The 27,525-nt window shown below is 42.5% G+C and overlaps 1 protein-coding gene across 2 annotated transcripts; it reads right to left on the bottom strand.

Annotated features, from left to right (window-relative positions):
• Nucleotides 1–27,397, bottom strand: tekt2 (tektin 2 (testicular)). Of its 2 annotated transcripts, none has more exons than XM_010866797.3 (10): nt 27,309–27,397; nt 13,731–13,909; nt 13,407–13,532; nt 12,973–13,178; nt 10,212–10,355; nt 7,280–7,394; nt 6,925–7,032; nt 3,347–3,490; nt 1,595–1,710; nt 1–1,503 (listed from the first exon to the last, which is right to left on the bottom strand). In XM_010866797.3, the coding sequence occupies exons 2-10, from the start codon at nt 13,884–13,886 to the stop codon at nt 1,305–1,307; spliced, it is 1,314 nt and encodes a 437-aa protein (XP_010865099.2). In that variant the 5' UTR covers nt 13,887–13,909; nt 27,309–27,397; the 3' UTR covers nt 1–1,304. The 2 variants fall into 2 exon arrangements, with proteins under 2 accessions (XP_010865099.2, XP_010865100.2); XM_010866798.3 differs by having other exon boundaries at nt 1,631–1,710.
• Between the last annotated feature and the right edge of the window lie 128 nt (nt 27,398–27,525).

The following is a 27,525-nucleotide window of genomic DNA, read 5'->3' as shown; positions in this document are numbered from 1 at the left end:
AGATGCTCTGAACCAGTCGTCTAGCCATCCTTATGCTTGCCAATTTCTCCTGCTTCTAACACATCAACTTTAAGGATGGAATGTTCACTTGATGCCTAATATATACCACCCACTGACAAGTGCCATGATAGCTAGATTATCAGTGTTATTCACTTTACCTGTCAGTGGTCATAATGTTACGGCTGATCGGTGTATAATGTATTTGTTGTCATATCTACATGTATTCATTGTAAATGTGAATGACATGGTCTGTTTTCATCTGCACCGAGGCAACAAACTCCAATGGCCTAGCTAACGTTAGTGAGGCTAGCTAAACCTCTCTTGTTAAACATTAGCTAAATTAATAACTAAGTTAATACATGAGAAAATTGCACCAATCTAACCTCCACAGCAACCCAGGCTGTCAATGGTGGGTCACAGTAGGAATGGTTAACCTGACATTGGGAAAACGTGTTTATTATCACTGAGTTATTTGTCACAAGGTTCTGTGTTATACTGGCTGCACTACGCTACACTGACCACCCATAGGACCAATGGTAATTTATGTAAAGTAGCACTCAACTTTACTTTGACAATGAACAATTTCTCCTTCACCTCTCAAACAATTGCATTATTGACACACCCTGATTGAATGTACAGACAACTATTTGTACTTTTGTATGCTTTCATTTTGGCAGCAGTGTAAGGGGATGGATTCTCCACAAGGTATATTTACCCATCCCCAAAGTTCAGCTCCGGCAGGGATGTCACTGTTTTTAACGATGTAAATAAAGCAGTGGGTGCTGTATATGGGTCACAAGTGCCAAAAACTTGCAGTTTGTTTGTATACCTTTGTTTTTCATGTTTTGTGAGTTTACTGTAAACATTCATGGGCTGTAAAAGAAGAAAATTTGACCAGCTCGTGCACTAGCTCCATAGAATTACCTGTGTTAGCCCACTATGCTTTAACAATGTTTTGCCCGACTGGCTCCCAGAGCAATCACGTGAAATAACTTATGGGGGCTTATAATTAGAAGGTAGCTTATTCGAATTCTAACTGGGCCAATTATCGTTGTGTCCCTGGGCAAGGCACTGTACCAAACAATATGTTGCTCCAGGGAATATGTCCCTGTACTTACTCTAAGTCACTTAAAGGTGTCTGCTAAATGACTAAAATGTACAAAAAAATTAAACTGTCAGAATGATTAGTTTGATTGCCAGGCATAAGTAGCGCAGAGAGAAGAGTTTGGATTCTAAGGCCTCAGTGTACAAGTACGGTTGTATGTATGTGTGTGTGTCTGTGTTTGGATAGGGGGTGGGGGTGTCTAGGTCAGCTCCAGGTTGTGTCTCCCACTGGAGTTAGTCAGGGGAACAATGACTCCCGAAGACAAATCAGTAAAGGGAGCAGAATTTAGGCGGCTGCGGGTTTCCAGGTTGCGCTGTTCCAGAAAGAGGGCATCTTGCTTCTGGGACAGATCCTCCCCCATATGGGCCTGGTGTAACTGAAGGGCTTGGAGGGAGTACCTGGGGGAAGAGGTAGAAGGAGGGTAATGACCTTCAATAGGGAGAGTAGATATATACTGTAGGCAGAAATAAGTAGATATATACTTTTTACCAGAAATAAGTGAGACATTGATTCATAATTACAGACCGAGCTTGTGCAAGTTTCTGTTTCAGTGCCAGAATGGTGGCCTCTAACTGTTTGGCTTCTTCCACAAGGCCAAACTGAACCTGGTTAGAAAGCACAAGTTTCAAGGTTTATTTGTCAAATGCATCGAACAACACAGCGTCATCCTGCACAATGAAATTCTTGTGACATGGCACCCGACAACTACGTTGTGAGAGTTAAGAATAATATATAAGCAAAAATATAGCCAGACAAAAAATTTAATAAAGCAACTATATACATAACATTGTATACTAGCAGAAATTTAAAAAAAGAGTACTGTACATTAGCAGCAATCTGGGTAGTATTATTGAACATTATAGATATGGCAGTAATATAAGAAACAGTGTAAACTACCAGCAATGGTAGAATTATTTAATATTGTAGATACATATGAGTGTAATAAGCTTATGAATGGTGGCATGGCACCCTACAACTATGTAGTGTGAATTAAGAAGAAAATATATATGTACGCAGCAAAAATATGCTCATGGTCAGTGCAGGAGGTGAGGTTGCCCATTCTAACCACCTGGGGTCTGCCCGTCATGAAGTCAAGGAACTAATTGCAAAGGGAAGTGTCAAGTCCCGGGGTCCTGAGCTTAGGAACTATTGGTGTGCTCAATAGTGTTGAATGCAGAGCTGTAGGCTACGAACAACATCCTCATGTATGTGTTGCCTTTTTCCAGGTGGGAGAGGGCAGTGTGTGTCGTCAGGGCGCTGGCATCTTTCAGAGATCTTTTGGGGTGGTATGCAATTGAAAGGGGTCCAAGGTAACAGGAAGAGTGGAGCAGATGTGAGTTCAAACCAGCCACTCAAAGCTTTTCATGATGATGGATGTCAGTGCTACAGGGTCGTAGTTGTTCCGTACAGAGATGATGGTGGTCTGTTTGAAGCAGGATGGGAATACAGACAGAGACAGGGAGAGGTTGAATATGGAGATGAAAACTCCCACTAGTTGGTCAGTGCACCCTCTGAGATCACGGCCTGGAATGCCATTTGGCCCTGGTAACTTTCAAGGGTTCACTTTTTTAAAAACTTTCCTCACGTCAGCCGTGGTTAGGGACAGAGTGTAGTCGTCCTGGTCCTAAGCATGCCTAACTAAAGGAATTGTGTTGGTCACCTCAAACCAAGCATAGAAGGTGTTGAGCACGTCAGGGAGCAAGGCGGCGGGATAAACATTATTGCTATTTCTCCCATTGTATTCTGCGATATGTTGCAGTCCTCCCCACATGCATCTGGGTTCAAAACTGTAGTAGTTAGACTCCCAACTTATCCCTGTATTCTCTTTTCCCATCCCTGATAGCCTTACGCAGGTCATATCTGGATCTCCTCAAAGCCTCCAGGCTGTTATGTTAACTCTGAAATTCAATCCATCTCTGCATGGAAAAAAGGACTGAAGTACTGTACATCATGAATTTGCATAAGAACCTGGCACAGGCATTACCACAGCAAGGTGTTTTGATCAAGGGTTGCTGATGGCATGTAGTTCGCTGTAATACTCACTCTACAAAACTCCATATTTTCAGGAATAACAAACATTTCTGACATTATTATGTTTGAGGGAGTATCACCCACCACTTTATAGTCTCTTGTGCCCAAGTATGCCAATGCTGATTCAAACCGTAATATAGAACACAAAACCGATTGAGGAGATTATAGACAAACAACAAGTAAAATCTCAAAAGGGACCAGTACAGATACCTCATCCCTGCAGAGGTCCACTCCAGGCCTCTTGATCCTATTCTCCAGTCGGGTGTGGACAAGCTTTAGGGGAGCCATCTTAGCTTGCAAGTCATCCTCCAGACTCCGTATGTCATTCTCCATATTTAAGATTTCATCCTGAGTCTGAAAGACACAAGTAAGCAGCCAATCAAAAATAAATTACAATCTTTGGGGGCAATACACCATAACACTGTAACCTACTAGTTGTTTCAATGTCCTTCAAGACCCCAACCACTGAGCCAGTGCTGGAGCAGTCAACTGCGTCTAGCCTGATTGAATTCCGACCTGTCACTCTCACCCTCACGATCATGAAGTGCTTTGAAAACTAGTTCTGGCCTACCTTAAGTCCTGCCTCCCCCCCGGATCTCTACCGGTCTGCCTACTGGACGATCAGGTCTACAGAGACCATTTCTACAGTTTTACACTCTGCTCTGACCCACCTGGACAAAACCAACAGCTATGTGAGAATGCTTTTCATAGACTTTAGCTCAGCATTCAACATGGTCATCCCCTTTAGGCTGACAACAAATTCCATGACCTGGGGATCAGCCACTCTCTTTGCAACTGGACATTGGACTTCCTAATCAACAGAACCCAGTCTGTCAGGTTAGACAACTTCACATCCTCCACCCTGATCCTGAACACACAAGGCTGTGTTCTGAGCCCCCTACTGTACTACCTCTTCACCCACGACTGCGTTCCTGTAAACAGTTTACCATTGTCAAGTTTGCAGATGACACCATGGTGGTAGGCCTGATCAGTGACAATGACGAGTCAGCCTACAGAGAGGAGGTCAAGTGCCTGGGGACATGGTGCGCTGACAACAACCTGGCCCTCAACACAAAGAAGACCAAGGAGCTGATTTTGGATTATAAGAAGTCTAAAGGCTGCAATCACACCCCAGTTCTCACTAATGGCACTGAGGAGCAGCGTGTGTCCAGTGTCAAAGTCCTGGGTGTTCACATCTCTGAGGACCTCTCCTGGACCCTCAACACCTCAACCCTTGTCAAAAAGACAGCACTGCCTCTACTTTTTGAAGGCCCACCTGTTTTCCAAGATCCTCGTGAACTTCTACTGCTGCACATTTGAGAGCATTTTGACGAACTGTCCCACAGTGTGGTGCGGACCAGAAGTCCCTACAACGGGTGGTGAAAACCACCCAGCACATCACTGGTGCCCAGCTCCCAGCCATTGTAGACCTTTAGCACAAGCGGTGTCATCATTGATCCTTCGCATCCAGGATTCCAAACACCCAGGACTTCAAACCTATAAATTATTTTCCCTCCTACCATCAGGTAAGCGGTACCAGTCTCTTCATTCCCACACCAGCAGGCTTAGGAACTGCTTCTTCCCATCTACTGTAACCCTGCTGTGACCCATCACTAACTATACCCACTCACCCACCGCTTAATACTGCCTCTCAGGGACCTTGTTGCACTACTCCCTTGTACTACTTGTCTACCTCGGGAACTTCATTACTGCTATCCCTGCATTTCAGTTGCACATGCCACTTGCACCTTCAGAATTGCCATTTAGAATTGCCATTGTACTTGCTTTTTTTTCTCTCTTGGTTGTTACATGCACATGTCTACCTCGGGAACTCATTGCTGCTATCCCTGCATTTGAGTTACACAGACTACCTTTTACCTCCATCTTGCTACAGTCAGATTTGCCATTTGTACTTGCATTTGCCTCATCGCACAACTATTCATTCCCAGTTGCACATACATATATTCATTGGCTTTTTCTGCCATCCCCTATTTGCCTTCATTGCTCATTTAGAATTGCAATTTGCATAGTATTTGCCTTCACTGCACATTTATACATTCTACTTGTAACATACACTTTACTTAATACTTGTACATTTCCTGCACTCTTCTATTTGCACTTCTGGTTAGATGCTAACTGCATTTCATTGTACTGTACTCATACTGTTCAATGACAATATAGTTGAATCTAATTTAATCTAATCTAAATCTACTTCCTTCACAGAACAGTGCAAACTGGCTCTAACCATAATAAAAGGATGAGTGGGAGGCCCTGGCGCACAACTGTGCAACAGAACAAATACATTAGAGTGTCTAGTTTGAGAAACAGACGGCTCACTGGTTCTCAACTGGCAGCTTCATTAAATAGTACCAGCAAAACACTAATCACAACGTCAACGCTGAAGAGGCGACTCTAGGATGCTGGCCTTCTAGGTAGAGTTGCAAAGATAAAGCCATATCTCAGACTGGCCAATAAAAATAAAAGATTAAAATGGGCAAAAGAAAACAGACATTGGACAGAGGAAGACTGGAATAAAGTGTTATGGACAAATCTTATGGACAAATTCAAGTTTGAGGTGTTCACAAAGAACAGAGTGATTGATGCCATCTGTCAAGTATGGTGGAGGCAATGTGATGGTTGGGGGGTGCTTTGGTGGTGGTAAAGTGGGAGATTTGTACAAGACAAAAGGGATCTTGAAGATGGAAGGCTATCACTCCATTTTGCAACACCATACCTTACCCTCTGGACTGGACCTACAACAGGACAATGACCCAAAGCAAAGCTCCAAACTATGCAAGAACTATTTAGGGACAAAGCAGTCAGCTGGTACTCTGTCTGTAATGATGTAGCCAGCATAGTCACCGGATCTCAACCCTATTGAGCTGTTGTGGGAGTAGCTTGACCGTATGGTACATAAGACATGCCCATCAAGCCAATACAACTTGTGGGATGTGCTGCAGGAAGCATAGGGTGAAATCTCTTCAGATTACTTTAACAAACTGACAACTAGAATCCAGAGGTCTGCAAGGCTGTAATTGCTACAAAAATAGGATTCTTTGATGAAAGCAAATTCAGAAGGACACAGTGACTAAAGAGTACAATTCTGAAACAACTCACCCAAGAAAGTACAAGATTGGGTCAGACAAGTCCAAAACAACTGACTGCATTCTCACCGCAGAAGAGAAATTCAGAGTGCAGATATTGCTAGTAATGAAAGACAAGTTGACCGTTGCTGCAGAGATATGAGGCCTATATGGAGAAAGATATTGCTCTAAGATACTATTTGACTTTAACTGCCAAAAATGCAAGTGGTAAAAGGTTTTATTATAAGTTTAAAGCTTATTATATTTCTTATGCTTTACATAGACTTCACAAGAATCTGACATTTTAGATATACAGTACGGTTTTGCGTGGGTGAGATGTTCTCCAGCAATGAGTTGGTTGAATTCTTGTCTTACAATGAACTTAACAATGGCATTCACTGTCTTACCACGGACCTGACTTTAGTGTGTGCAGACATTTTTATAATAACAAAAAAAACATTTACTGGATCAAACACAATGCTGAAAGGCGTGATTTGATTGTATGTTTTCCAGTTGTGTAGGAGCCCATATGTCATACCTGAAAGGGAAGGCCGTGACAAAAAAGTCTAAACCAAAGCAATTTAGTCAGTATCAGTTGAACGGAACATTTATTAGTAATTTGCTTAACTGCATCAAGAATCTACTTTCAGGTTAGGCATACTATTGTTTACACAGAAGAAGAGGAGGAAGGTTGCTTAGACTCACGCTTTTCAGCTGCCAATTCATCTCATTGCATGCCTGCTCCAGTTGGTGAGTGCGTTTACGGATGGCAAACTCTGTGGCGATACGCTGAGCCTCCAGCTCATTCTGCAACTGAGTGATGTCAACACATAGACAGTTATGACATGCATCCTCAACTCATATACACAGTTATACACTCACCTATTAACAATATTTTTCACAGAACCATAATACAATGCATAATATAGAGCCCTGTGAAATCAGATCCCATTGTCCTCTGGTGTAAAATATTGCACCAGATAGCTTATAGAGTGATATATGGGACGCAACCAATGTGACGCTACAGTCCTCTCTCCCTCTCCCAGGTCTTCTGTCACACCTGTGCCCTGGTGACCCTCATGTCCTCCCTTAGTTGAAGTGATGCCTGAATGTCCTCCTGAGCTCGGGCCACATTGTTTTGGCTGAACTGCTCCCACTGCTGAGGGGTAGTGGAGCTGCAAATGCAAAGTTACAAATACAGTGGTTAAAGAACGTGATGAAAGAATGTGGTGCTCTTGATATTTTAAATAGTTCTATTCAAATTACTGCCTATTAAAATGTAGAATCGAACTGCTGTGATAGACAATCAAAACTATAGAGAAGATAACCAAATCTTGACAGATTTCACAAATTCAAAATGGACTGCTTGATAGTTCGGAGATAGTTTCCAATCATGAGCTGTAGTTTTGGAATAATAAATGCGTTGTTGTGTGTCATGTCTATTATAGCCTTGGTTTGTGAACTGCTGGGCCTATAGTATGCTGTTTAGAATATGCTACAAACACCACTGAAGGCATGTGCCAGATTAGAAAAGGCAAGAAATAAGGAAAATGTACTGATCAACTTACTTTAATGTTGAACAAATTCCTTGACTGCATGTGTGACGTTCTGTTTTGTTCTGTTTGATTTGTGCCTTATGTTTCTCAACGTAGCCTGTCCTGTTTTGTTCCAATAGCTTTCTCCTGTTTGTAATTTCCCTTGTTAGCTCCCTATTTAGTCTGCCCATTAGTGTTCAGCCCTTGTCGAGTTATTGTGTGTCTTGCCTGCTGTCATGGCTGGCCTGTGTTCCTGTCATTTTGTTGTTTTTTGCCTGTCCAGGTTTTGTTATTTAATCCATCATTGTCCTATAGCTCTGCGCGTGGCATCCCGTCCCAAAACCATTAAAGCATGCCTCAACTCCCATTATTAAGAGAATAATACCCTGTTGAAATGGGGTAAACATTAAACTGTGATGACGATTAAAAAATTGCAACGCACCTGTTTTGTTAGTACAAGTTCAGGTAGCCAAAACACTAATATTGCTTTTTGTAACACAACAAATACCTTCCACCATTGATTTCATAAAATAATTATGCAACAGCTACATAATAAACTCACCTCTTAGGATTTGCATCTACCTCAATGTACAATCCCTGTTTCCCAAAAACGTTTGACACTGTGTAAAATGCAAATTGGAACAGAATGTGGAGATCATTTAATCCCTATATTTAACTGAAAATAGTACAAAGACAATATATCAAATGTTGACTCTGAGAAATGTTATTGTTTTTGGAAAATATATGCCTATTTTGAATTTGATGCCAGCAATACATTTAAAAAAAGGGGCAGGGGCAGGGGCAGGTTTAACACTGTGCTGCATCACGTCTTCTTTTAACAATACTTTGTTAGTGTTTGGGAAATGAGGAGACCAGTTGCTGTAGCTCTGAAAGTGAAATGTTTCCCAGGTGACACTTTATTTTGAGAGTTTCAAAAGTGTGCCTTTAGATGCTCTACAGATTGTTTACTGAATGTCTGTAACATTTTAACTATGTACTAACCCTAACCCCTTACCTGTATCCTAACCCTAACCTTTATTCCATCACTAACCTAAACCCTTGCCCTAAACCTTATTTTAAACCTAACCTTAACCTCAGCAAGCAGTTGTTTATCAACTGATAGTTGATTGTCTGGATGGCAGCATATGTTGCTCCAAAATGTTTCTATATTGTGAAACATTAATGGTGCCGTCACAGACGCGCAAGTCACCCATGCCATGTGCACTAATGCACCCCCATACCATCACTGATGCTGGCTTTTGAACTGCGCGCTGATAACAAGCAAGATGGTTCTCTCCTCTTTAGCCCAGAGGACAAGGCGTCCATTATTCCCAAAATGAATTTCACATTTTGATTAGTCAGAACACAGGACAATTTTCCACTTTGCCTTAAATGAGTTTGGGCCCAGAGAAGGCGGCAGTGGTTCTGGATCTTGTTTATATATGGTTTCTTCTTTGCATGGCAGAGTTCTAACTTGCATTTGTGGATGCAGCGACAAACTGTGTTCACAGACTGTAGTTTTGTAGGTGTTTCTGAGCCCATGCAATGACTTCCACCATAGAATAATGTCTGATTTTAATGCAGTGGCGCCTGAGGGCCCAAAGATCAAGGCCATCCAGTATTGGTTTTTGGCCTTGTCCCTTGCATACAGAGATCCCCCCCCCCCCCAGATTCTCTGAATATTTTAATGATATAATGTACCAAAGATGATGAGATCCCCAAACTCTTTGCAAGTGATGTTGAAAAACGATTCTGAAAATGTTGCACTATTTGCCCGCGCAGTCTGTCACAGAGTGGTGAACACCTCCCCATCTTTACTTCCAAAAAACGAATCCTCTCTGGGATGCACTTTTTATACCTAATCTGTTACTGACCTGGTGCCAATTAACCTAATTAGTTGTGGGATGTTCCACCAGCTTTTTCTATTAGCATTACACAACTTTTACAGTCTTTTTTGCCACCTGTCACAGCTTTTGTTTAAATGTGTTGCTGGCATCAAATTCAAAATGGGCATATATTTTTAAAGAATCAATACAATTTCTCAGTTTCAACATTTGATGTTGTCTCTGTACTATTTTCTATTGAAAATAAGGTTTAAATGATTTGCACATCATTACATTCTGTTTTTATTTAAATTTTACACAGCGTCCCAACTTTTTGGAAATGGGGTTGTATGAAAAAGGAGACCTTATAAACATTATCAAATTATTTTAAGAAAGAACAACAATCCTGCAATTATTACTGTCATTCGATTTATTATGTACTAATATGTGACATCAATTTGTAGTTTAGGCTAGTAATTGTATTATTTATAACCTGGCACAGAATATTACCTCAGAAAAAAAATATGCGGAGGGCGAAGCCTTGTTGCCAAACCTAGATGCAGATGTCCTGCTCTGAATTACATGCAGTACAGTATTCATTTAGATTGATTTTCTAACCCTTAAACCAGCTCACCCTATAGGTATGCACAGGGGGTTGGGCTTCAAGGAGATGTCAGGTGATGTCACATTGAGTGACAAGCAGGACAGGTCAATGTCCTGGGCCTCAATCTTGTTCTGAAGATCTTGGGTCAGCTGTTGCCGTGCTTCCTGAAGAAGACTGTAAAGAATGGTCAATGATAAGTACTGAGAACAGCCAATGATATGCACTGCTACTCTTTTGTTCAAAGTGTGTCACCCTATTCTCTCTAAAGTTCACTAGGACCCCAATGGACTCTGGTTGTTAAACTTATGGGTCAGGACCCAAAGTGGTGGCAATTTATGAGAAAACATCTAAATGTATTAGATTATTTCTTATTATTTATGTTTCATTTGGGTCATTGGAGAACTAAATTTAAGTCAGGGAGACAACAGAGACTCTGTGTGTGTGTCTGGAATGCACTGATTGAGACATTTAGGTTTGCCATTAATAGTCTGGATGAAAAGGAGGCTTTCAGGAGTGGGGACAGAGACAGGTTCAGAGAGGCTAAATACAGCTTTGGTAAGGCTGTGAAGGAAGCCAAGTGCCTGTATGGAGAGAAATTAAAACAACAGTTTTCAGCCAACAACCCTGCTTCTGTTTGGAGAGGCCTCCAACAGATTACCAACTACAAGCCTAAATCCCCCCACTCCATCAAAGACCTCCAAGTGCGTTTTCCAAGTGCATTGATGATGTTGTCCTGAGGGTAAATGTTTCCCCAACCAAAAGCCCTGGGTTAATGGTAATGTCCGTACTATGCTAAGAGCAAGGCCCTTTGCCTACAGTTCCGGGGACCTGGAAGCTTGGAGGAGGTCCAGATGTGACCTACGGAAGACCATCAGAGATGCCAAAAGAGATTACAGGGATTAATTGCAGTCTAACTACCACAGCTCTGATCCGAGATGCATGTGGTGTGGACTGAAACACATTACAGACTATAAAGGGAGAAACAGCAATGCCTACTATGCACTGTTTGAGGCAACCAACAACATTCCTTCTGGAAGGCTTGCTGAGGTCCAGGATGCCTGCACTCTGTCCCTAGCCATGGCTGATGTGAGGATAGCTTTTAAAAGAGGGAACCCTCGGAAGTCACCAGGGCCAGATGGCATTCCAGGCCGTGTTCTCTGGGGTGCGCCAACCAGCTGACTCTGTCTGCAGTCACCACATGCTTCAAACAGACTATCATTGTCCCTGTACCGTAAAAACCTTCCATCACCTGCCTGAATGACTACCGCCCTGTAGCACTGACATCCATCATCATGAAGTGCTTCGAGCGGCTGGTCAGAACCCACATCTGTCCCACCCTTCCTGACACCTTGGACCCCTTTCAATTCGCATACCACCCCAATAAATCTACAGACAATGCCATTGCACTGATGACACTCTGATGCCCTCTCCCACCTGGAAAAAGGCAACACATAAGTAAGGATGCTGTTCGTGGACTACAGCTCAGCATTCAACACTACCGTGCCACAAAGCTTGTTCCTAAGCTTAGGACCCTGGGACTTAAGACCTCTCTTTGCAATTGGATTCTGGACTTCCTGACAAGCAGACCCCAGGTGGTGAGAATGGGCAACCTCACCTCCTCTGCACTGACACTGAGCACCAAAGCCCACCAGGGCTGCGTATTCAGTCGCCTTCTGTACTCCCTGTTCACGCATTACTGCGTGGCCACACACAGCTCCAACGTCATCCTTATGTTTACGCACAACACAACCATCCTGGGTCGCATCTCCAACAATGATGAGACCACTTACAGAGGGGAGGCAGAAAACCTGGCTACCTGGGGCCAAGACAACAACCTCTCTCTCAATGTCTGTAAAACTAAAGAGATGATTGTGGACTTCAGCAAACGGCAGATTGATGATGTTGAAGTGTAGAGAGTCCCTGACTTCAAGTTCCTCTGTGTGTTCAACAAAGATGACCTCACTGGATCCAGGCAAGCAGACTCTGCAGGGAAAACTGCCCAAAAGTAACTATAGTTCCTGAGGAGACTCAAGAAGTTTGGCATGCCTGCAAAAAAACTCACCAAATTCTACAGGTGCACCACTGAGAGCATCCTCTCAGGGTGCATTACTACCTGCTAAAGCAGCTGCTCTGCTGCTGATTGCAATGCCCTCCAGACGGTGGTAAAGTCTGCGGCGCGCATCATTGGCTGCCATCTCCCCTCTGTGCAAGGCATCTACCACCCATGATGCCTGAGGAAAGCGTTGAACATCAAAGAAAACAGCCACCCAGGCTATGGTTTGTTCACAATGCTGTCTTCTGGTAGACGCTACCGGAGCATCAGGGCACGCACTTCCAGACAATATTTTTTTTTTCTCAGGACATAAGGCTTCTCAACCAGCAACGCTGACCTAGGATCATATTGATCACATGAACACTCCAAATGCTCTGATGCTTTTCTATGTACATTCAATGTACATTACAATATTCTTATGTACCATTCATAGGCATATTACAACTATATTATATTTATAATATTCAATACTCCTAACCATATTGTTCATATTCTCCATTCCACACCCTTTAGAATTGCGGCTATTTTACATTGTTATGTGTATTTTTTCTATATTTTTGCGTGAACAGTTTCTTTCCTATAGCAGTAGGACTTATGAATATGCCCCCTGGAACCAAACGGACTATAGACCACTCCCAACATACACACACAACCCTCAACTGGACAAATCTATAACCCCTACCCACATATACACCCAAGCCTCAGCTGGACAAATCTTGCACCTTAATGCTTTCTCACCATAGCTGCTCGAAGGCCTTGTCGATGCGTTGCTGTAGCATCTGCTGCAATCCATCGATCAGTTTCACTTCCTTTTTTAGCTGAGCCTCTACTGGGTCGTTGACAAGCTCGTTGCCACAGCGACCTTCTCTCAGGGTCAGGCATTCCACTGCAACCTCGAGGGAAACCATGGTGGCTGCTAGGGCCCGTTCTGTCTCTTCTTTTCCCTTAGATACAGTTAAAAAAAAGAATATCACATGGGGTCTGTCTATTTGTTTTTTGTCAAAGGTAGTGTACTATGTAGGCCATAGGTTGTAATTTGGAAATCAGACCAGCTCGTTACAAAGCCAGAGCCTTTAGAATGCAGCATAATAGTGGTTTCCTCACTTTAATTATTTCAAAAGTGTACTGCTGCAGAGTAATACTAATGATCTGAAATGTAATTGCAAATTCACCCGAGTTAATGCATCCTTCTCTTTGTCCACCTCTTTTGCGCAGGATTCTAAAGTCTCTCTCCAGCGTGATATGTCCCAGATTCGGTCACTGAGCCTTCGAGAGCTGTTAATCTCATCCCAGCTGGTCTGAGATTGTGATGGAGAAAGAACAATTAGAGACTTAAGGCGACATGAAGACAGGGTCGCGACAGGAAGAAATACAGTAAAATAGATATTACATGTGTTCTGGACAAAAGTCCATCCAGTTTATGATATTAACCAAACACTAGGCTCTGTGCAGGTCCAGGATACAAAAATTAGTTAATTACATGGTCACATTTTTACCTTGCAGGTTGTCTCAATGCATAAACCCCTCCCATCTTGGCGTGTCTCATGTGAGATGTGTCGCCATTGTTCAGCTGTATCAGACATCTGCTTGTTTCTGGTGTCCCAGTCGGACACACTATACCTGAGCCCAGGTTTGCCACTGAGCGTGGCCATGGTCCTTGCTGTGTCTTACAGGACTGATGAAAATAGGTGAAAAACACACAGGTTTAATGAGACCAGAAATAAATTAAAGTGCACTATTTAGTTAAAACAAAAAAAACATTTTACAATAACCAACTCATTTTATAATTACAATACTAACATTTTTTTAACTTTTCTACCAGGCTTTGAAAATGTTCATACTGCTGCTGCCTGGTAGCGCTATCGGAGCATCAGGGCATGCAGTTCCAGACTCACAAACAGTTTTGCCGGCTCTTCAACCAGCAACACTGATCTATGATCATACTGATCACTCATGAACATTCCAGATGCTCTGATGTATTTTCAGGTACATTCAATGTACATTAGAATATTCCTTTGCATGTAATATTTTTCTATTGTTTAGATAAAAAGCAATTGCAAAGGTCTGACTTACTATTTAAAAAGTTAACAAAGAAGCAAAACTAAGAATGACAATTGAACAATAGATTTATATAGATTGAAATGACATCTGTTTAAAAGGTAACACATTGGAACTACATATTTAACACATTGGACAGCACATATTTATACCCGAACTGCAGAATCCAACATCATATGCCTATTTGTAACTGGTTGAGGCTCTGGGACCAATCTAAGAACATATCCTTGCCGATACCAGACCATATCATCTCTCATTGGCCAGAAAAAAACTGTTTTTGCCAACACAACTCATGGTTTTAACCAAAGCACAACTCTCAGAGCCAACATCTTGTATGATACCCGGGTAAGGATCCCCATCATATACAGTGAGGAGAACAAGTATTCGATACACTGCCGATTTTGCAGGTTTTCCTACTTACAAAGCATGTAGAGGTCTGTAATTTTTATCATAGGTACACTTCAACTGTGAGAGGCGGAATCTAACATGGTTAGTCTACATGTCTCACCTGCTGCTCTGCGAACTTCAGCTTACCAAGATAAGATGTCTACAGCCCTTGAAGAGTTTAGTCAAAGCTATAGCTATCTGTCTGTTGTAGGTAAATGCTGTACGTGAGCAGAGCCGAAACATACAATGGCCTTACTAAATTACTGGATTATACTTAGAATAACCAAATGATTTCATTGTACTATAGAATAACAACTTTCTAAATTTCTAGCACATTCCCTCCTTTTGAGACTAAGTCTCAACAAAAATGTATATTAAACAGTAAGACCAATGAAAAACAAAAGCAATAGAAAGTACATCATACATTCCAGCAATGGTACAGATTATTCTCAGAAAATGCAGTGGGGAGAACAAGTATTTGATACACTGCCGATTTTGCAGGTTTTCCTACTTACAAAGCATGTAGAGGTCTGTAACTGTACACTTCAACTGTGAGAGACGGAATAGAAAATCCAGAAAATCACATTGTATGATTTTTAAATAATTAATTAGCATTTTATGGATGACATAAGTATTTGATCACCTACCAACCAGTAAGAATTCCGGCTCTCACAGACCTGTTAGTTTTTCTTTATGAATCCCTCCTGTTCTCCACTCATTACCTGTATTAACTGCACCTGTTTGAACTTGTTACCTGTATAAAAGACAGCTGTCCACACACTCAATCAAACAAACTCCAACCTCTCCACAATGGCCACAACCAGAGAGCTGTGTAAGGACATCAGGGATAAAATTGTAGACCTGCACAAGGCTAGGATGGGATACAGGACAATAAGCAAGCAGCTTATGAGAAGGCAACAACTGTTGGTGCAATTATTAGAAAATGGAAGAAGTTCAAGATGAAGGTCAATCTCCCTCGGTCTGGGGCTCCATGCAAGATCTCACCTGGTGGAGCCTCAATGATCATGAGGAAGGTGAGGGATCAGTCCAGAACTACACAGCAGGACCTGGTCAATGCCCTGAAGAGAGCTGGGATCACAGTCTCAAAGAAAAACAACACACTACGCCGTCATGGATTGGAAACATCATTCTTTGGGGATGCTTTTCTGTAAAGGGGACAGGACGACTGCACCCTATTGAGGGGAGGATGGATGGGGCCATGTATCGCGAGATCTTGGCCAACAACCTCCTTCCCTCAGTGAGAGCACTGAAGATGGGTCGTGGCTGGGTCTTCCAGCATGACAACGACACAAAACACACAGCCAGGGCAACTAAGGAGTGGCTCCGTGAGAAGGATCTCAAGGTCCTGGAGTGGCCTAGCCAGTCTCCAGACCTGAACCCAATAGAAAATCTTTGGAGGGAGCTGAAAGTCTGTATTGCTCAGCGACAGCCCCGAAACCTGAAGGATCTGGAGAAGGTCTGTATGGAGGAGTGGGCCAAAATCCCTGCTGCAGTGTGTGCAAACCTGGTCAAGAACTACAGGAAATGTATGATCTCTGTAATTGCAAACAAAGGTTTCTGTACCAAATATTAAGTTCTGCTTTTCTGATGTATGAAATACTTATGTCATGCAAAAAAATATCTAATTAATTACTTGAAAATCATACAATATGATTTTCTGGATTTTTGTTTTAGATTCCGTCACTCACAGTTGAAGAGTACCTATGATAAAAATTACAGACTTCTACATGCTTTTTAAGTGGGAAAACCTGCAAAATCAACAGTGTATCATATACTTGTTCTCCCCACTATAATATCCTTGATTATTCAGATTTTATTAGTCAATTATTAGTCAATTAGCAGATGACACTAAGCTTTTCCTAAAAGACTCATCTCAGGTTTTAATAATAATAGATTTTATTTGGGGGACGCCTTTCAAGACACTCAAGGACATCTTACATGTGGAACGGGCCTAGAAACAGTGAAGTACCAGACAAAAACATAAGATTTAGTGCATTAAAACATTTAAAACTGATATCCGAGAACCATGTTAAAAGGAGAGAGAATATGGGAAGGGTGGGAAGAGGATGTGAAACCTGTGTCAAAAGGTATAGAAAAAGGAGATAGAAAAAGGATATATTAATGATTGTGTCAGGACTGAGGAAGAGTTAAGAGCTAGAGGTTATTTGCAACCTGAAAGAGGTGGGTTTTGAGAAGTTTTTTGAATGTGTTGACTGTGTCTGCATAGTGTATGTGTGGGGGGAGTGAGTTCCAGAGCCTGGGGGCCGAGCAGCTGAAGGCCCGGGCACCCATTGAGTAGAGACGGAATTCGGGGGTTACCAGGAGACCGGCAGAGGAGGAGCGGAGGGAGCGGGAGGGGACAGATTAGGAGAAGGTCCATGAGGTAGGAGGGAGCCAGGTTGTGGAGGGCTTTGTATGTCAGGAGGAGTGTTTTGAAGTTAATGCAGTGTTGGACAGGTAGCCAGTGTAGTTTAATGAGAATTGGTATGTACTCTATTGAGTTGGTGCCAGAAAGAATTCTGGCTGCTGAGTTCTGGACATACTTGGCTAATTCTGTAACCAAGAGTCAGAAAACTACATAATCTTTGAATTTCATTCTTATTATAGGGAAAACTTAGAAAAAGCTTCAGGGGCAGAACCTTGTTATCCAAAGCAGAGGGTATTTATAGACTTACTTATGCTGCCATTTCCCTACATGTAGACCAACGGATGACTTAATTTCCTAGATTTCAGCACCTTAAACAACACTTTTAAGGTAAATTGGATCAAGCACTATCTAAAAAACCCTGCCTCTATTTGGAACTGAATTGCCCAGCATGTCTTTCTTGAGTTCTTACTTTTATGCAACTATAGAATAGATACAATTCCTGCTGCCTTATCTTTCATAAACAGGTACTTCTTGCTTGGGCCTGTATATACAAGCATAATTTTTTGCCACATAAACATTTTATTTGGAATAATAAGGACATTTTCTATGAAAATACTAAAATACTATTTTCTTTGATAACTGGTCGCCCGGTATGGCGCAGCCGGGACCCCACCCTGGAGCCAGGCCCGGGGTTCGGGCTCGTATGCGAGCGCCTGGTGGCCAGGCCTTTCCCCATGGGGCCCGGCCGGGCTCAGCCCGAACGGCGACGTAGGGCCGCCTTCCCGTGGGCTCACCACCCACAGGAGGGACCATAAGGGGCCGGTGCGAAGAGGATCGGGCGGCAGTCGAAGGCAGGGGCCTAGACAACCCGATCTCTGGACACAGAAACTAGCTCTAGGGACGTGGAACGTCACCTCGCTGGCGGGGAAGGAGCCTGAGATCGTGCGTTAGGTTAAGTGGTTCCGATTAGAGGTAGTCGGGATCACCTCTACACATGGCTTGGGCTCTGGAACCACACTCCTTGAGAGAAGATGGACTCTTCACCACTCTGGAGTTGCCCATGGTAAGAGGTAGCGGGCTGGTGTGGGTTTGCTTATAGCTCCCCAGCTCTGCCGCCATGTGTTGGAGTTTACCCCGGTGAACGAGAGGGTTGTTTCCCTGCGCCTACGGGTCGGGGATAGGTCTCTCACTGTTGTTTGTGCCTACGGGCCGAACGGCAGTGCAGAGTACCCGACCTTCTTGGAGTCTCTGGGAGGGGTGCTGGAAAGTGCTCCGACTGGGGACTCTATCGTTCTACTGGGGGACTTCAACGCCCACGTGGGCAACGACAGTGACACCTGGAGGGGAAGTGATTGGGAGGAACGGCCCCCCTGATCTGAACCCGAGTGGTGTTCAGTTATTGGACTTCTGTGCTAGTCACAGTTTGTCCATAACGTACACCATGTTCAAGCATAAGGGTGTCCATCAGTGCACGCGGCACAAGGACACCCTAGGCCGCAGGTCGATGATCGACTTTGGTGTCGTCTCATCTGACCTGCGGCCGTATGTCTTGGACACTCGGGTGAAGAGAGGGGCGGAGCTGTCAACTGATCACCACCTGGTGGTGAGTTGGATCCGATGGCGGGGGAGGAAGCTGGACAGACTCGGCTGGCCCAAGCGTACTGTAAGGGTCTGCTGAGAATGTCTGGCCGAGTCTCCTGTCAGAGAGATCTTTAACTCCCACCTCCAGCAGAGCTTCAACTGGATCCCGAGGGAGGCTGGAGATATTGAGTCCGAGTGGACCATGTTCTCCACCGTCATTGTCGAAGCGGCCGCTCGGAGCTGTGGCCGTAAGTTCTCCGGTGACTGTCTAGGCGGCAATCCCCGAACCCGGTGGTGGACACCGGAAGTAAGGGATTCCGTCAAGCTGAAGAAGGAGTCCTATCAGGCCTGGTTGGCTTGTGGGACTCCTGAAGCAGCTAACGGGTACCAACAGGCCAAGCGGGCTGCAGCCCGGGTGGTTGTGGAGGCAAAAACTCGGGCCTGGGAGGAGTTCGGTGAGTCCATGGAGAAGGACTATCGGCTGGCCTCGAAGAGATTCTGGCAAACCGTCCGGTGCCTCAGGAGAGGGAAACAGTGCCCTACCAACGCTGTTTACAGTAGAGGTGGGCAGCTGTTGACCTCAACTGGGGATGTCGTCGGGTGGTGGAAGGAGTACTTCGAGGATCTCCTCAATCCCGCTGACATGTCTTCCATTGAGGAAGCAGAGGATGAGGGCTCAGAGGTGGACTCGTCCATCACCCGGGCTGAAGTCACAGAGGTGGTCAAGAAACTCCTCGGTGGCAAGGCACCGGGGGTGGATGAGATCCGCCCTGAGTACCTCAAGTCTTTGGATGTTGTGGGGCTGTCTTGGTTGACACACCTGTGCAACATCGCGTGGCGGTCGGGGACAGTGCCTCTGGGATGGCAGACCGGAGTGGTGGTGCCTCTTTTTGAGAAGGGGGACTGGAGGGTGTGTTCCAACTATAGGGGGATCACACTTCTCAGCCTCCCCGGGAAAGTCTATGCCAGGGTTCTGGAGAGGAGAATACGGCCAATAGTAGAACCTCGGATTCAGGAGGAACAGTGTGGTTTTCGTCCGGGCCGTGGAACACTGGACCAGCTCTATACCCTCTACGGGGTTTTGGAGGGTTCATGGGAGTTTGCCCAACCAATCCACATGTGTTTTGTGGATTTGGAGAAGGCATTCGACTGTGTCCCTCGCGGCATCCTGTGGAGAGTGCTTCGGGAATATGGGGTCCTGGGTCCTTTGCTAAGGGCTGTCAGGTCCCTGTACGACCGAAGCAGGAGCTTGGTCCGCATTGCCGGCAGTAAGTCAGACTTGTTCCCAGTGCATGTTGGACTCCGGCAGGGCTGCCCTTTGTCGCCGGTTCTGTTCATAATTTTTATGGACAGAATTTCTAGGCGCAGCCAGGGGCCGGAGGGTGTCAGGTTTTGGGACCACACAATTTCGTCTCTGCTCTTTGCGGATGATGTTGTCGTGTTGGCCCCTTCTAACCAGGACCTTCAGCATGCACTGGGACGGTTTGCAGCCGAGTGTGAAGCGGTGGGGATGAAAATCAGTACCTCCAAATCCGAGGCCATGGTCCTCAGTCGGAAAAGGGTGGCTTGCCCACTTCAGGTTGGTGGAGAGTGCCTGCCTCAAGTGGAGGAGTTTAAGTATCTAGGGGTCTTGTTCACGAGTGAGGGAAGGATGGAACGGGAGATTGACAGACGGATCGGTGCAGCTTCTGCAGTAATGCAGTCGATGTATCGGTCTGTCGTGGTGAAGAAAGAGCTGAGTCGCAAGGCAAAGCTCTCGATTTACCGGTCAATCTACGTTCCTACTCTCACCTATGGTCATGAGCTTTGGGTCATGACCGAAAGGACAAGATCCCGGATACAGGCGGCCGAAATGAGCTTTCTCCGCAGGGTGGCTGGGCGATCCCTTAGAGATAGGGTGAGAAGCTCGGTCACCCGGGAGGAGCTCAGAGTAGAGCCGCTGCTCCTCCACATCGAGAGGGGTCAGCTGAGGTGGCTTGGGCATCTGTTTCGGATGCCTCCGGAACGCCTTCCTGGGAACGCCTCGGTGTCCCACCGGCTGGCCTGGGAACGCCTCGGTGTCCCCCCGGAAGAGCTAGAGGAAGTGTCTGGGGAGAGGGAAGTCTGGGCATCCCTGCTTAGACTGCTGCGCCCGTGACCCGGCCCCGGATAAGCGGAAGATTATGGATGGATGGATGGAACTGGTCATAAGAATTTAGCAATTGCTAGCGAGTCTGCCAAAGCTATTTCATTTAATGGCATAAGAACGTATTTTTTTATTTCATGGCAAAACAACATACACTCACCTAAAGGATTATTAGGAACACCATACTAATACTGTGTTTGACCCCCTTTCGCTTTCAGAACTGCCTTAATTCTACATGGCATTGACTCAACAAGGTGCTGAAAGCATTCTTTAGAAATGTTGGCCCATATTGATAGGATAGCATCTTGCAGTTGATGGAGATTTGTGGGATGCACATCCAGGGCACGAAGCTCCCGTTCCACCATATCCCAACGATGCTCTATTAGGTTGAGATCTGGTGACTGTGGGGGCCATTTCAGTACAGTGAACTCATTGTCATGTTCAAGAAACCAATTTGAAATGATTCGAGCTTTGTGACATGGTGCATTATCCTGCTGGAAGTAGCCATCAGAGGATGGGTACATGGTGGTCATAAAGGGATGGACATGGTCAGAAACAATGCTCAGGTAGGCCGTGGCATTTAAACAATGCCCAATTGGCACTAAGGGGCCTAAAGTGTGCCAAGAAAACATCCCCCACACCATTACACCACCACCACCAGCCTGCACAGTGGTAACAAGGCATGATGGATCCATGTTCTCATTCTGTTTACGTCAAATTCTGACTCTACCATCTGAATGTCTCAACAGAAATCAAGACTCATCAGACCAGGCAACATTCTTCCAGTCTTCAACTGTCCAATTTTGGTGAGCTCGTGCAAATTGTAGCCTCTTTTTCCTATTTGTAGTGGAGATGAGTGGTACCCGGTGGGGTCTTCTGCTGTTGTAGCCCATCCGCCTCAAGGTTGTGGGTGTTGTGGCTTCACAAATGCTTTCCTGCATACCTCGGTTGTAACGAGTGGTTATTTCAGTCAAAGTTGCTGAATCAGTCGGCCCATTCTCCTCTGACCTCTAGCATCAACAAGGCATTTTCGCCCACAGGACTGCTGCATACTGGATGTTTTTCCCTTTTCACACCATTCTTTGTAAACCCTAGAAATGATTGTGCGGGAAAATACCAGTAACTGAGCAGATTGTGAAATACTCAGACCGGCCCGTCTGGCACCAACAACCATGCCACGCTCCAAATTGCTTAAATCACCTTTCTTTCCCATTCTGACATTCAGTTTGGAGTTCAGGAGATTGTCTTGACCAGGACCACACCCCTAAATGCATTGAGGCAACTGCCATGTGATTGGTTGATTAGATAATTGCATTAATGAGAAATTGAACAGGTGTTCCTAATAATCCTTTAGGTGAGTGTATTTTGGTAATGTATCTATAAAATGTGTTTCAACACCTAAATGTGATATAATCAATACGTCGAATGTATGTTTTATAATACATTACAATTGTAAAGAGAGCATTGTTGACGGTGAAATGCATTTGGACAAAACTGAAATATAATTTTAATTAAGTTAAATGTATTCGACATATATTCCTCATACATTCTACATACATTTTGCATTGCAAACATTTTTTTTTTCCATATGGATTCCGTCTGCCAAAGCGTGTGATTCAGTAATGTCATCTCACACGTGTCGTCTGGCCGCTTTGTAAAAAGCGCCGTAATTGTCTAGTTGTTCAGTTCATTACGTAATGCTGTACAGCGTCTTAAGCCGAGGATTGTGACCGCTTTGACAGTCCATATTCCAGAGTTTGTCTTCCCATGGGGAGAAGCGCGTGAGGCTGTCAAGAGCTCCTCTATAAAAAAAACCAACGGGTCAATATCATTATTAGCGATCGCAGAGAATTCCGCTACATTTTCATTTAGCATTTATATTATGTCATGAGCATCTGACCAATAATTCAAATTGCTTTCAATACGATCTGCAAAATCCAACATTAATGGCAGTTGTCCTGTTGACATTGTACCGCATTGTACTCATCTACACATCTATTATTGTAGCCTACTATTTTCGGTTGGCACGTTAAAGAGTGTCCCGCCTTCAGAGAATGACTGATAGTGCGGTAGAAAACGAAAATGCAGATGCAATCGCATTTTCATTTAGTTAGGAAAACTGCGTTAGAGCGTAGAAAATCAATAGCAAAGGATGACGCTGTTTCTCACTTTTCACATTTGAATTAACATTAGAATTTTGTTAACCACAAAGCGGGGCATGACTTAGAAAATGAAATGCCAAATGGCTTTTCATTAACATTTTATTATTGACAGCGAATGTGCATACCAATCCATGAAATTTCAAAAGTTAACTATATGCTTCCATAGTTTTTTTTTTATTATTATAATTTTGATGACTGAAACGGAAAATAAATAATACAAACATACTAGTAATAAAAGAATAAAAGAAAACAAAGACAAAAATATGTATATTAAATAAAATTGCCAGGGAAGCAAAATAGAGACACAGTAAGAAAGTACAGAATAAGACAAAGGAAAGCAAGGGGGCTTATACTTCCAGAAATATTTTGTATAAGGTGCACAATTTGAACATTTTAAGAGCTTTTTTGTTTTGGGATGAGGATATCAACTTAATATATGACTCAATTTCACTTTTAAGACCAGTTAAATTTGGTTGGGTGTTAGTGAATTTACATTTGTGGATATAAAAATTATTATGAGATTAATCAAGAAATATTTCTCTTCAAAATTAAATCCAAAAATCACATTCCTATACAAAACCAGAATAAACATTGTCTATTACAAACCTACTGAGATCTTTCCACAGTTTATTGGCACTGTAAGTGAAGCATAATGAATTATTCCATATAGACGAAAACTTTGCTGGCCAAAACCGTTAATATCTACATTATAGTAAGACTTGGTCAGAAACGTTAGTCAATTTAACACAATCCTCAATGGAGTCTAGCGACTGCTGAAAGGAGTAATGCAGTGGTGTAGTGGTTACAGACTTAAGTTCATATCTATTGAGAGCAACAACCCTAACCCATTTATAATTTTTTTCTGGTAGATTCCACGATCTAACGAAAGTTAGTTATCATCGCCTTTATTGATAGTTATTGTATAAATGTAATTCACAAATGAAAGAAAAAAGTACACTCACCTAAAGGATTATAAGGAACACCTGTTCAATTTCTCATTAATGCAATTATCTAATCAACCAATCACATGGCAGTTGCCTCAATGCATTTAGGAGTGTGGTCCTGGTCAAGACAATCTCCTGAACTCCAAACTGAATGTCAGAATGGGAAAGAAAGGTGATTTAAGCAATTTGGAGCGTGGCATGGTTGTTGGTGCCAGACGGGCCGGTCTGAGTATTTCACAATCTGCTCAGTTACTGGTATTTTCCCGCACAATCATTTCTAGGGTTTACAAAGAATGGTGTGAAAAGGGAAAAACATCCAGTATGTGGCAGTCCTGTGGGCGAAAATGCCTTGTTGATGCTAGAGGTCAGAGGAGAATGGGCCGACTGCTTCAAGCTGATAGAAGAGCAACCGAGGTATGCAGCAAAGCATTTGTGAAGCCACAACACCCACAACCTTGAGGCGGATGGGCTACAACAGCAGAAGACCCCACCGGGTACCACTCATCTCCACTACAAATAGGAAAAAGAGGCTACAATTTGCACGAGCTCACCAAAATTGGACAGTTGAAGACTGGAAGAATGTTGCCTGGTCTGATGAGTCTCGATTTCTGTTGAGACATTCAGATGGTAGAGTCAGAATTTGGGGTAAAAAGAATGAGAACATGGATCCATCATGCCTTGTTACCACTGTGCAGGCTGGTGGTGGTGGTGTAATGGTGTGGGGGATGTTTTCTTGGCACACTTTAGGCCCCTTAGTGCCAATTGGGCATTGTTTAAATGCCACGGCCTACCTGAGCATTGTTTCTGACCATGTCCATCCCTTTATGACCACCATGTACCCATCCTCTGATGGCTACTTCCAGCAGGATAATGCACCATGTCACAAAGCTCGAATCATTTCAAATTGGTTTCTTGAACATGACAATGAGTTCACTGTACTGAAATGGCCCCCACAGTCACCAGATCTCAACCTAATAGAGCATCGTTGGGATATGGTGGAACAGGAGCTTCGTGCCCTGGATGTGCATCCCACAAATCTCCATCAACTGCAAGATGCTATCCTGTCAATATGGGCCAACATTTCTAAAGAATGCTTTCAGCACCTTGTTGAATCAATGCCACGTAGAATTAAGGCAGTTCTGAAGGCGAAAGGGGGTCAAACACAGTATTAGTATGGTGTTCCTAATAATCCTTTAGGTGAGTGTACATTTAATCTTAGTCACAAATATAGTCTAACATACTGAGGTAAACATGGTATTACCACTACTTCCTCTGTTGTCTATCTAATCCTCTTTGGAGTAGTGGTTAGCACTCCTTCCTGTGAAATATGAGGTTGCTGGTTTGAAACACCACCTGGCCGGATGTCCCATATGTTTAGACATACATTAAATACGTTTTTTACAAATATATTTAAGCGTCAATTTAAAAAATTGACATATATTTACCGAATATATTCAGGGAATATATTTTCCAAATGTGTTCGGAAATATATTTTCCAAATTTATTCAAAAATATATTTAGAATACATTTATTTTTCAGAATGGGATGTCAGGTGGCGTTATCGAAGCACACGTGTAAATTGACCATGGTATTTATTAATATTCTCAGTGTTTCCCTACAAATTAGCTTGTTCATTTGAATCACAGACAACAGTGTATTTAATTTTGAGCTACTGACTGATGGTATACTATTACAGATTGTTATTGTATTAAATTGAAAAATATATTGTATGATTATTTGTTCTACAGAACTCAAAATGACTTAAATGATCTGATTAACCATAGATTTTTTTATCCATAATTACAGGTTCTATAGGGTTGAAACAATTATTCCATGTGGCAACACGGTTAAAGTATGAGCAAGCCAATTAATTCAGACTACCAATAACATAATGCTAGATGTACACTGCTGAAACGAGTGTCAACCGGAAACAGCAGACACTTAGACAGTCCGTCATATATGTTGTGCTCTTAACACTGATTAAATGTATCACCGTGATGGTACACGCACAATGTACATGCACAAAAAACTGCTATTAAATCATTATACATCAATATTTATTTCTCCTTTTTTTCATAAATCAGTTAAACACCTTCAAACTTACTCAAAACTATCAAACATTCAATCATTTTCAGGATTTTAACCATAAATCCCAGATTAATTATTTGAATTATTTCATTATTTATTACAAAAGAACCCCCCCCCCCCCCAAAAAATATTATTTTCCATTTAATACATAGTAGGGGGATAGGGCTGTGGTGGTGATTAGAGTCTTGGATATGTCAAAGATTAGCAACAAAATTGATTTGATTGCATTACTATTTTTTCACTCTGGACACCTACATATACTCACCTCCCTGGCCAAAAATGCCTCATTGACTTCCATTAAAATCTATGCCATTACAGTACAAAACCATGCATTCTGTTATGTCAGCATTTAATTTTGAAGAAAAGTACAACCTGCCTAATTTAGCCTAGTTTATACAATTCTTAAACTTCTCTCCACAGATTGCGTTGGAAAAGCTGTTCATGGAAAGGCTATGATATATGTAAACATTTTTGAAATTGGCTGCTTAAATATATTTGTAAAAAATGTATTTAATGCATGTCTAAACAAATCAAACAACCAGCCAGGTGGTGTTTTGAACCTGCAACCATATGTTTCACAGCCAGGCACACTAAGCATTACTCCAAACAGGTTTAGGTTACTAAGTGAGGCAAGTAGTGGTATTACAAAGTATGTTAGAGTATATTTGTATTTATATTTGATGAAATGTATTTTTGGACTGTAATGTACACATCTATAAAATGTTTTTCAACACCTAAATGTCATATAATCAATACGTCGGTAGTTACATTTCATCTTTTTACTTTCACAGGACCTGAAAAATTTGAATATGGGCTTCAAAATACATTTTGTAATGTATTTTCTATAATACATTGCAATTGTAATGAGAGCATTGTTGACGGTAAAATACATTTGGACAAAACTGAAATGTATTTATACATTTTCAAATACACTTCGGAATTAAAGCTGAAATTTATTTTGAATAAAGTTAAATGTATTTATACATTTTTAAATACATTTCAGAATAAAAGGTGAAATACATTTTGATACCTGAAATGTATTTTGTATAAAGATAAATGTATGTATACATTTTTAAATACATTTCAGAAAAGGTGAAATACATTTTGATACCAGAAATGTATTTTGAATTAAGTTAAATGTATTTGACATATATTCATCATACATTCTACATACATTTTGCATTGCAAAAATATATTTATTTTCCATATAGGCTTGCATGGTCTTTTGTTTAATTTTCTAGTAAATACATTTGATGTTGAACCTAGCTCTAATGATTATTATTATAAAATAACTACATTATTGCCCAAATTAGCCAATGTAAAAATAGATGTATACGTACCTAAATTTCTAGAATGTTGTGATATTCCTGAGTGAATGTGCACCCGGTTCTGAACTTATTTTTGTTGCATTAACTCTTGTAGACCGTTTCTAGGTAACAGACATTGCCAGTCAAACACTGGGACTAAATAATTAAAACACCATAGCAACGTTCAACACGCCATTTGTGCATTAGTGATGCACAATCTATTTGTTTAATATATTATTCTTGAGAATAT

Source organism: Esox lucius, chromosome 10 (genome assembly GCF_011004845.1).
Source record: "Esox lucius isolate fEsoLuc1 chromosome 10, fEsoLuc1.pri, whole genome shotgun sequence".
NCBI classification, from domain to species: Eukaryota; Metazoa; Chordata; class Actinopteri; order Esociformes; family Esocidae; genus Esox; species Esox lucius.
Note: the sequence above shows the minus strand (reverse complement) of the source record. Positions and strands in the feature narration are given on the sequence as shown.

What these genes read in the sequence shown, in the direction of transcription:
- tekt2 (XM_010866797.3), bottom strand. Translation starts at nt 13,886, where the DNA reads ATGGCCACGCTCAGTGGCAAACCTGGGCTCAGGTATAGTGTGTCCGAC. An exon ending in AAGGCCTTCGAGCAGCTATG is followed by an intron (nt 10,356 to 12,972) that starts GTGAGAAAGCAT and finishes CATTCTTTACAG; the next exon opens with TCTTCTTCAGGAAGCACGGC. An exon ending in TGAATTGGCAGCTGAAAAGC is followed by an intron (nt 3,491 to 6,924) that starts GTGAGTCTAAGC and finishes TGTGTCTTTCAG; the next exon opens with ACTCAGGATGAAATCTTAAA.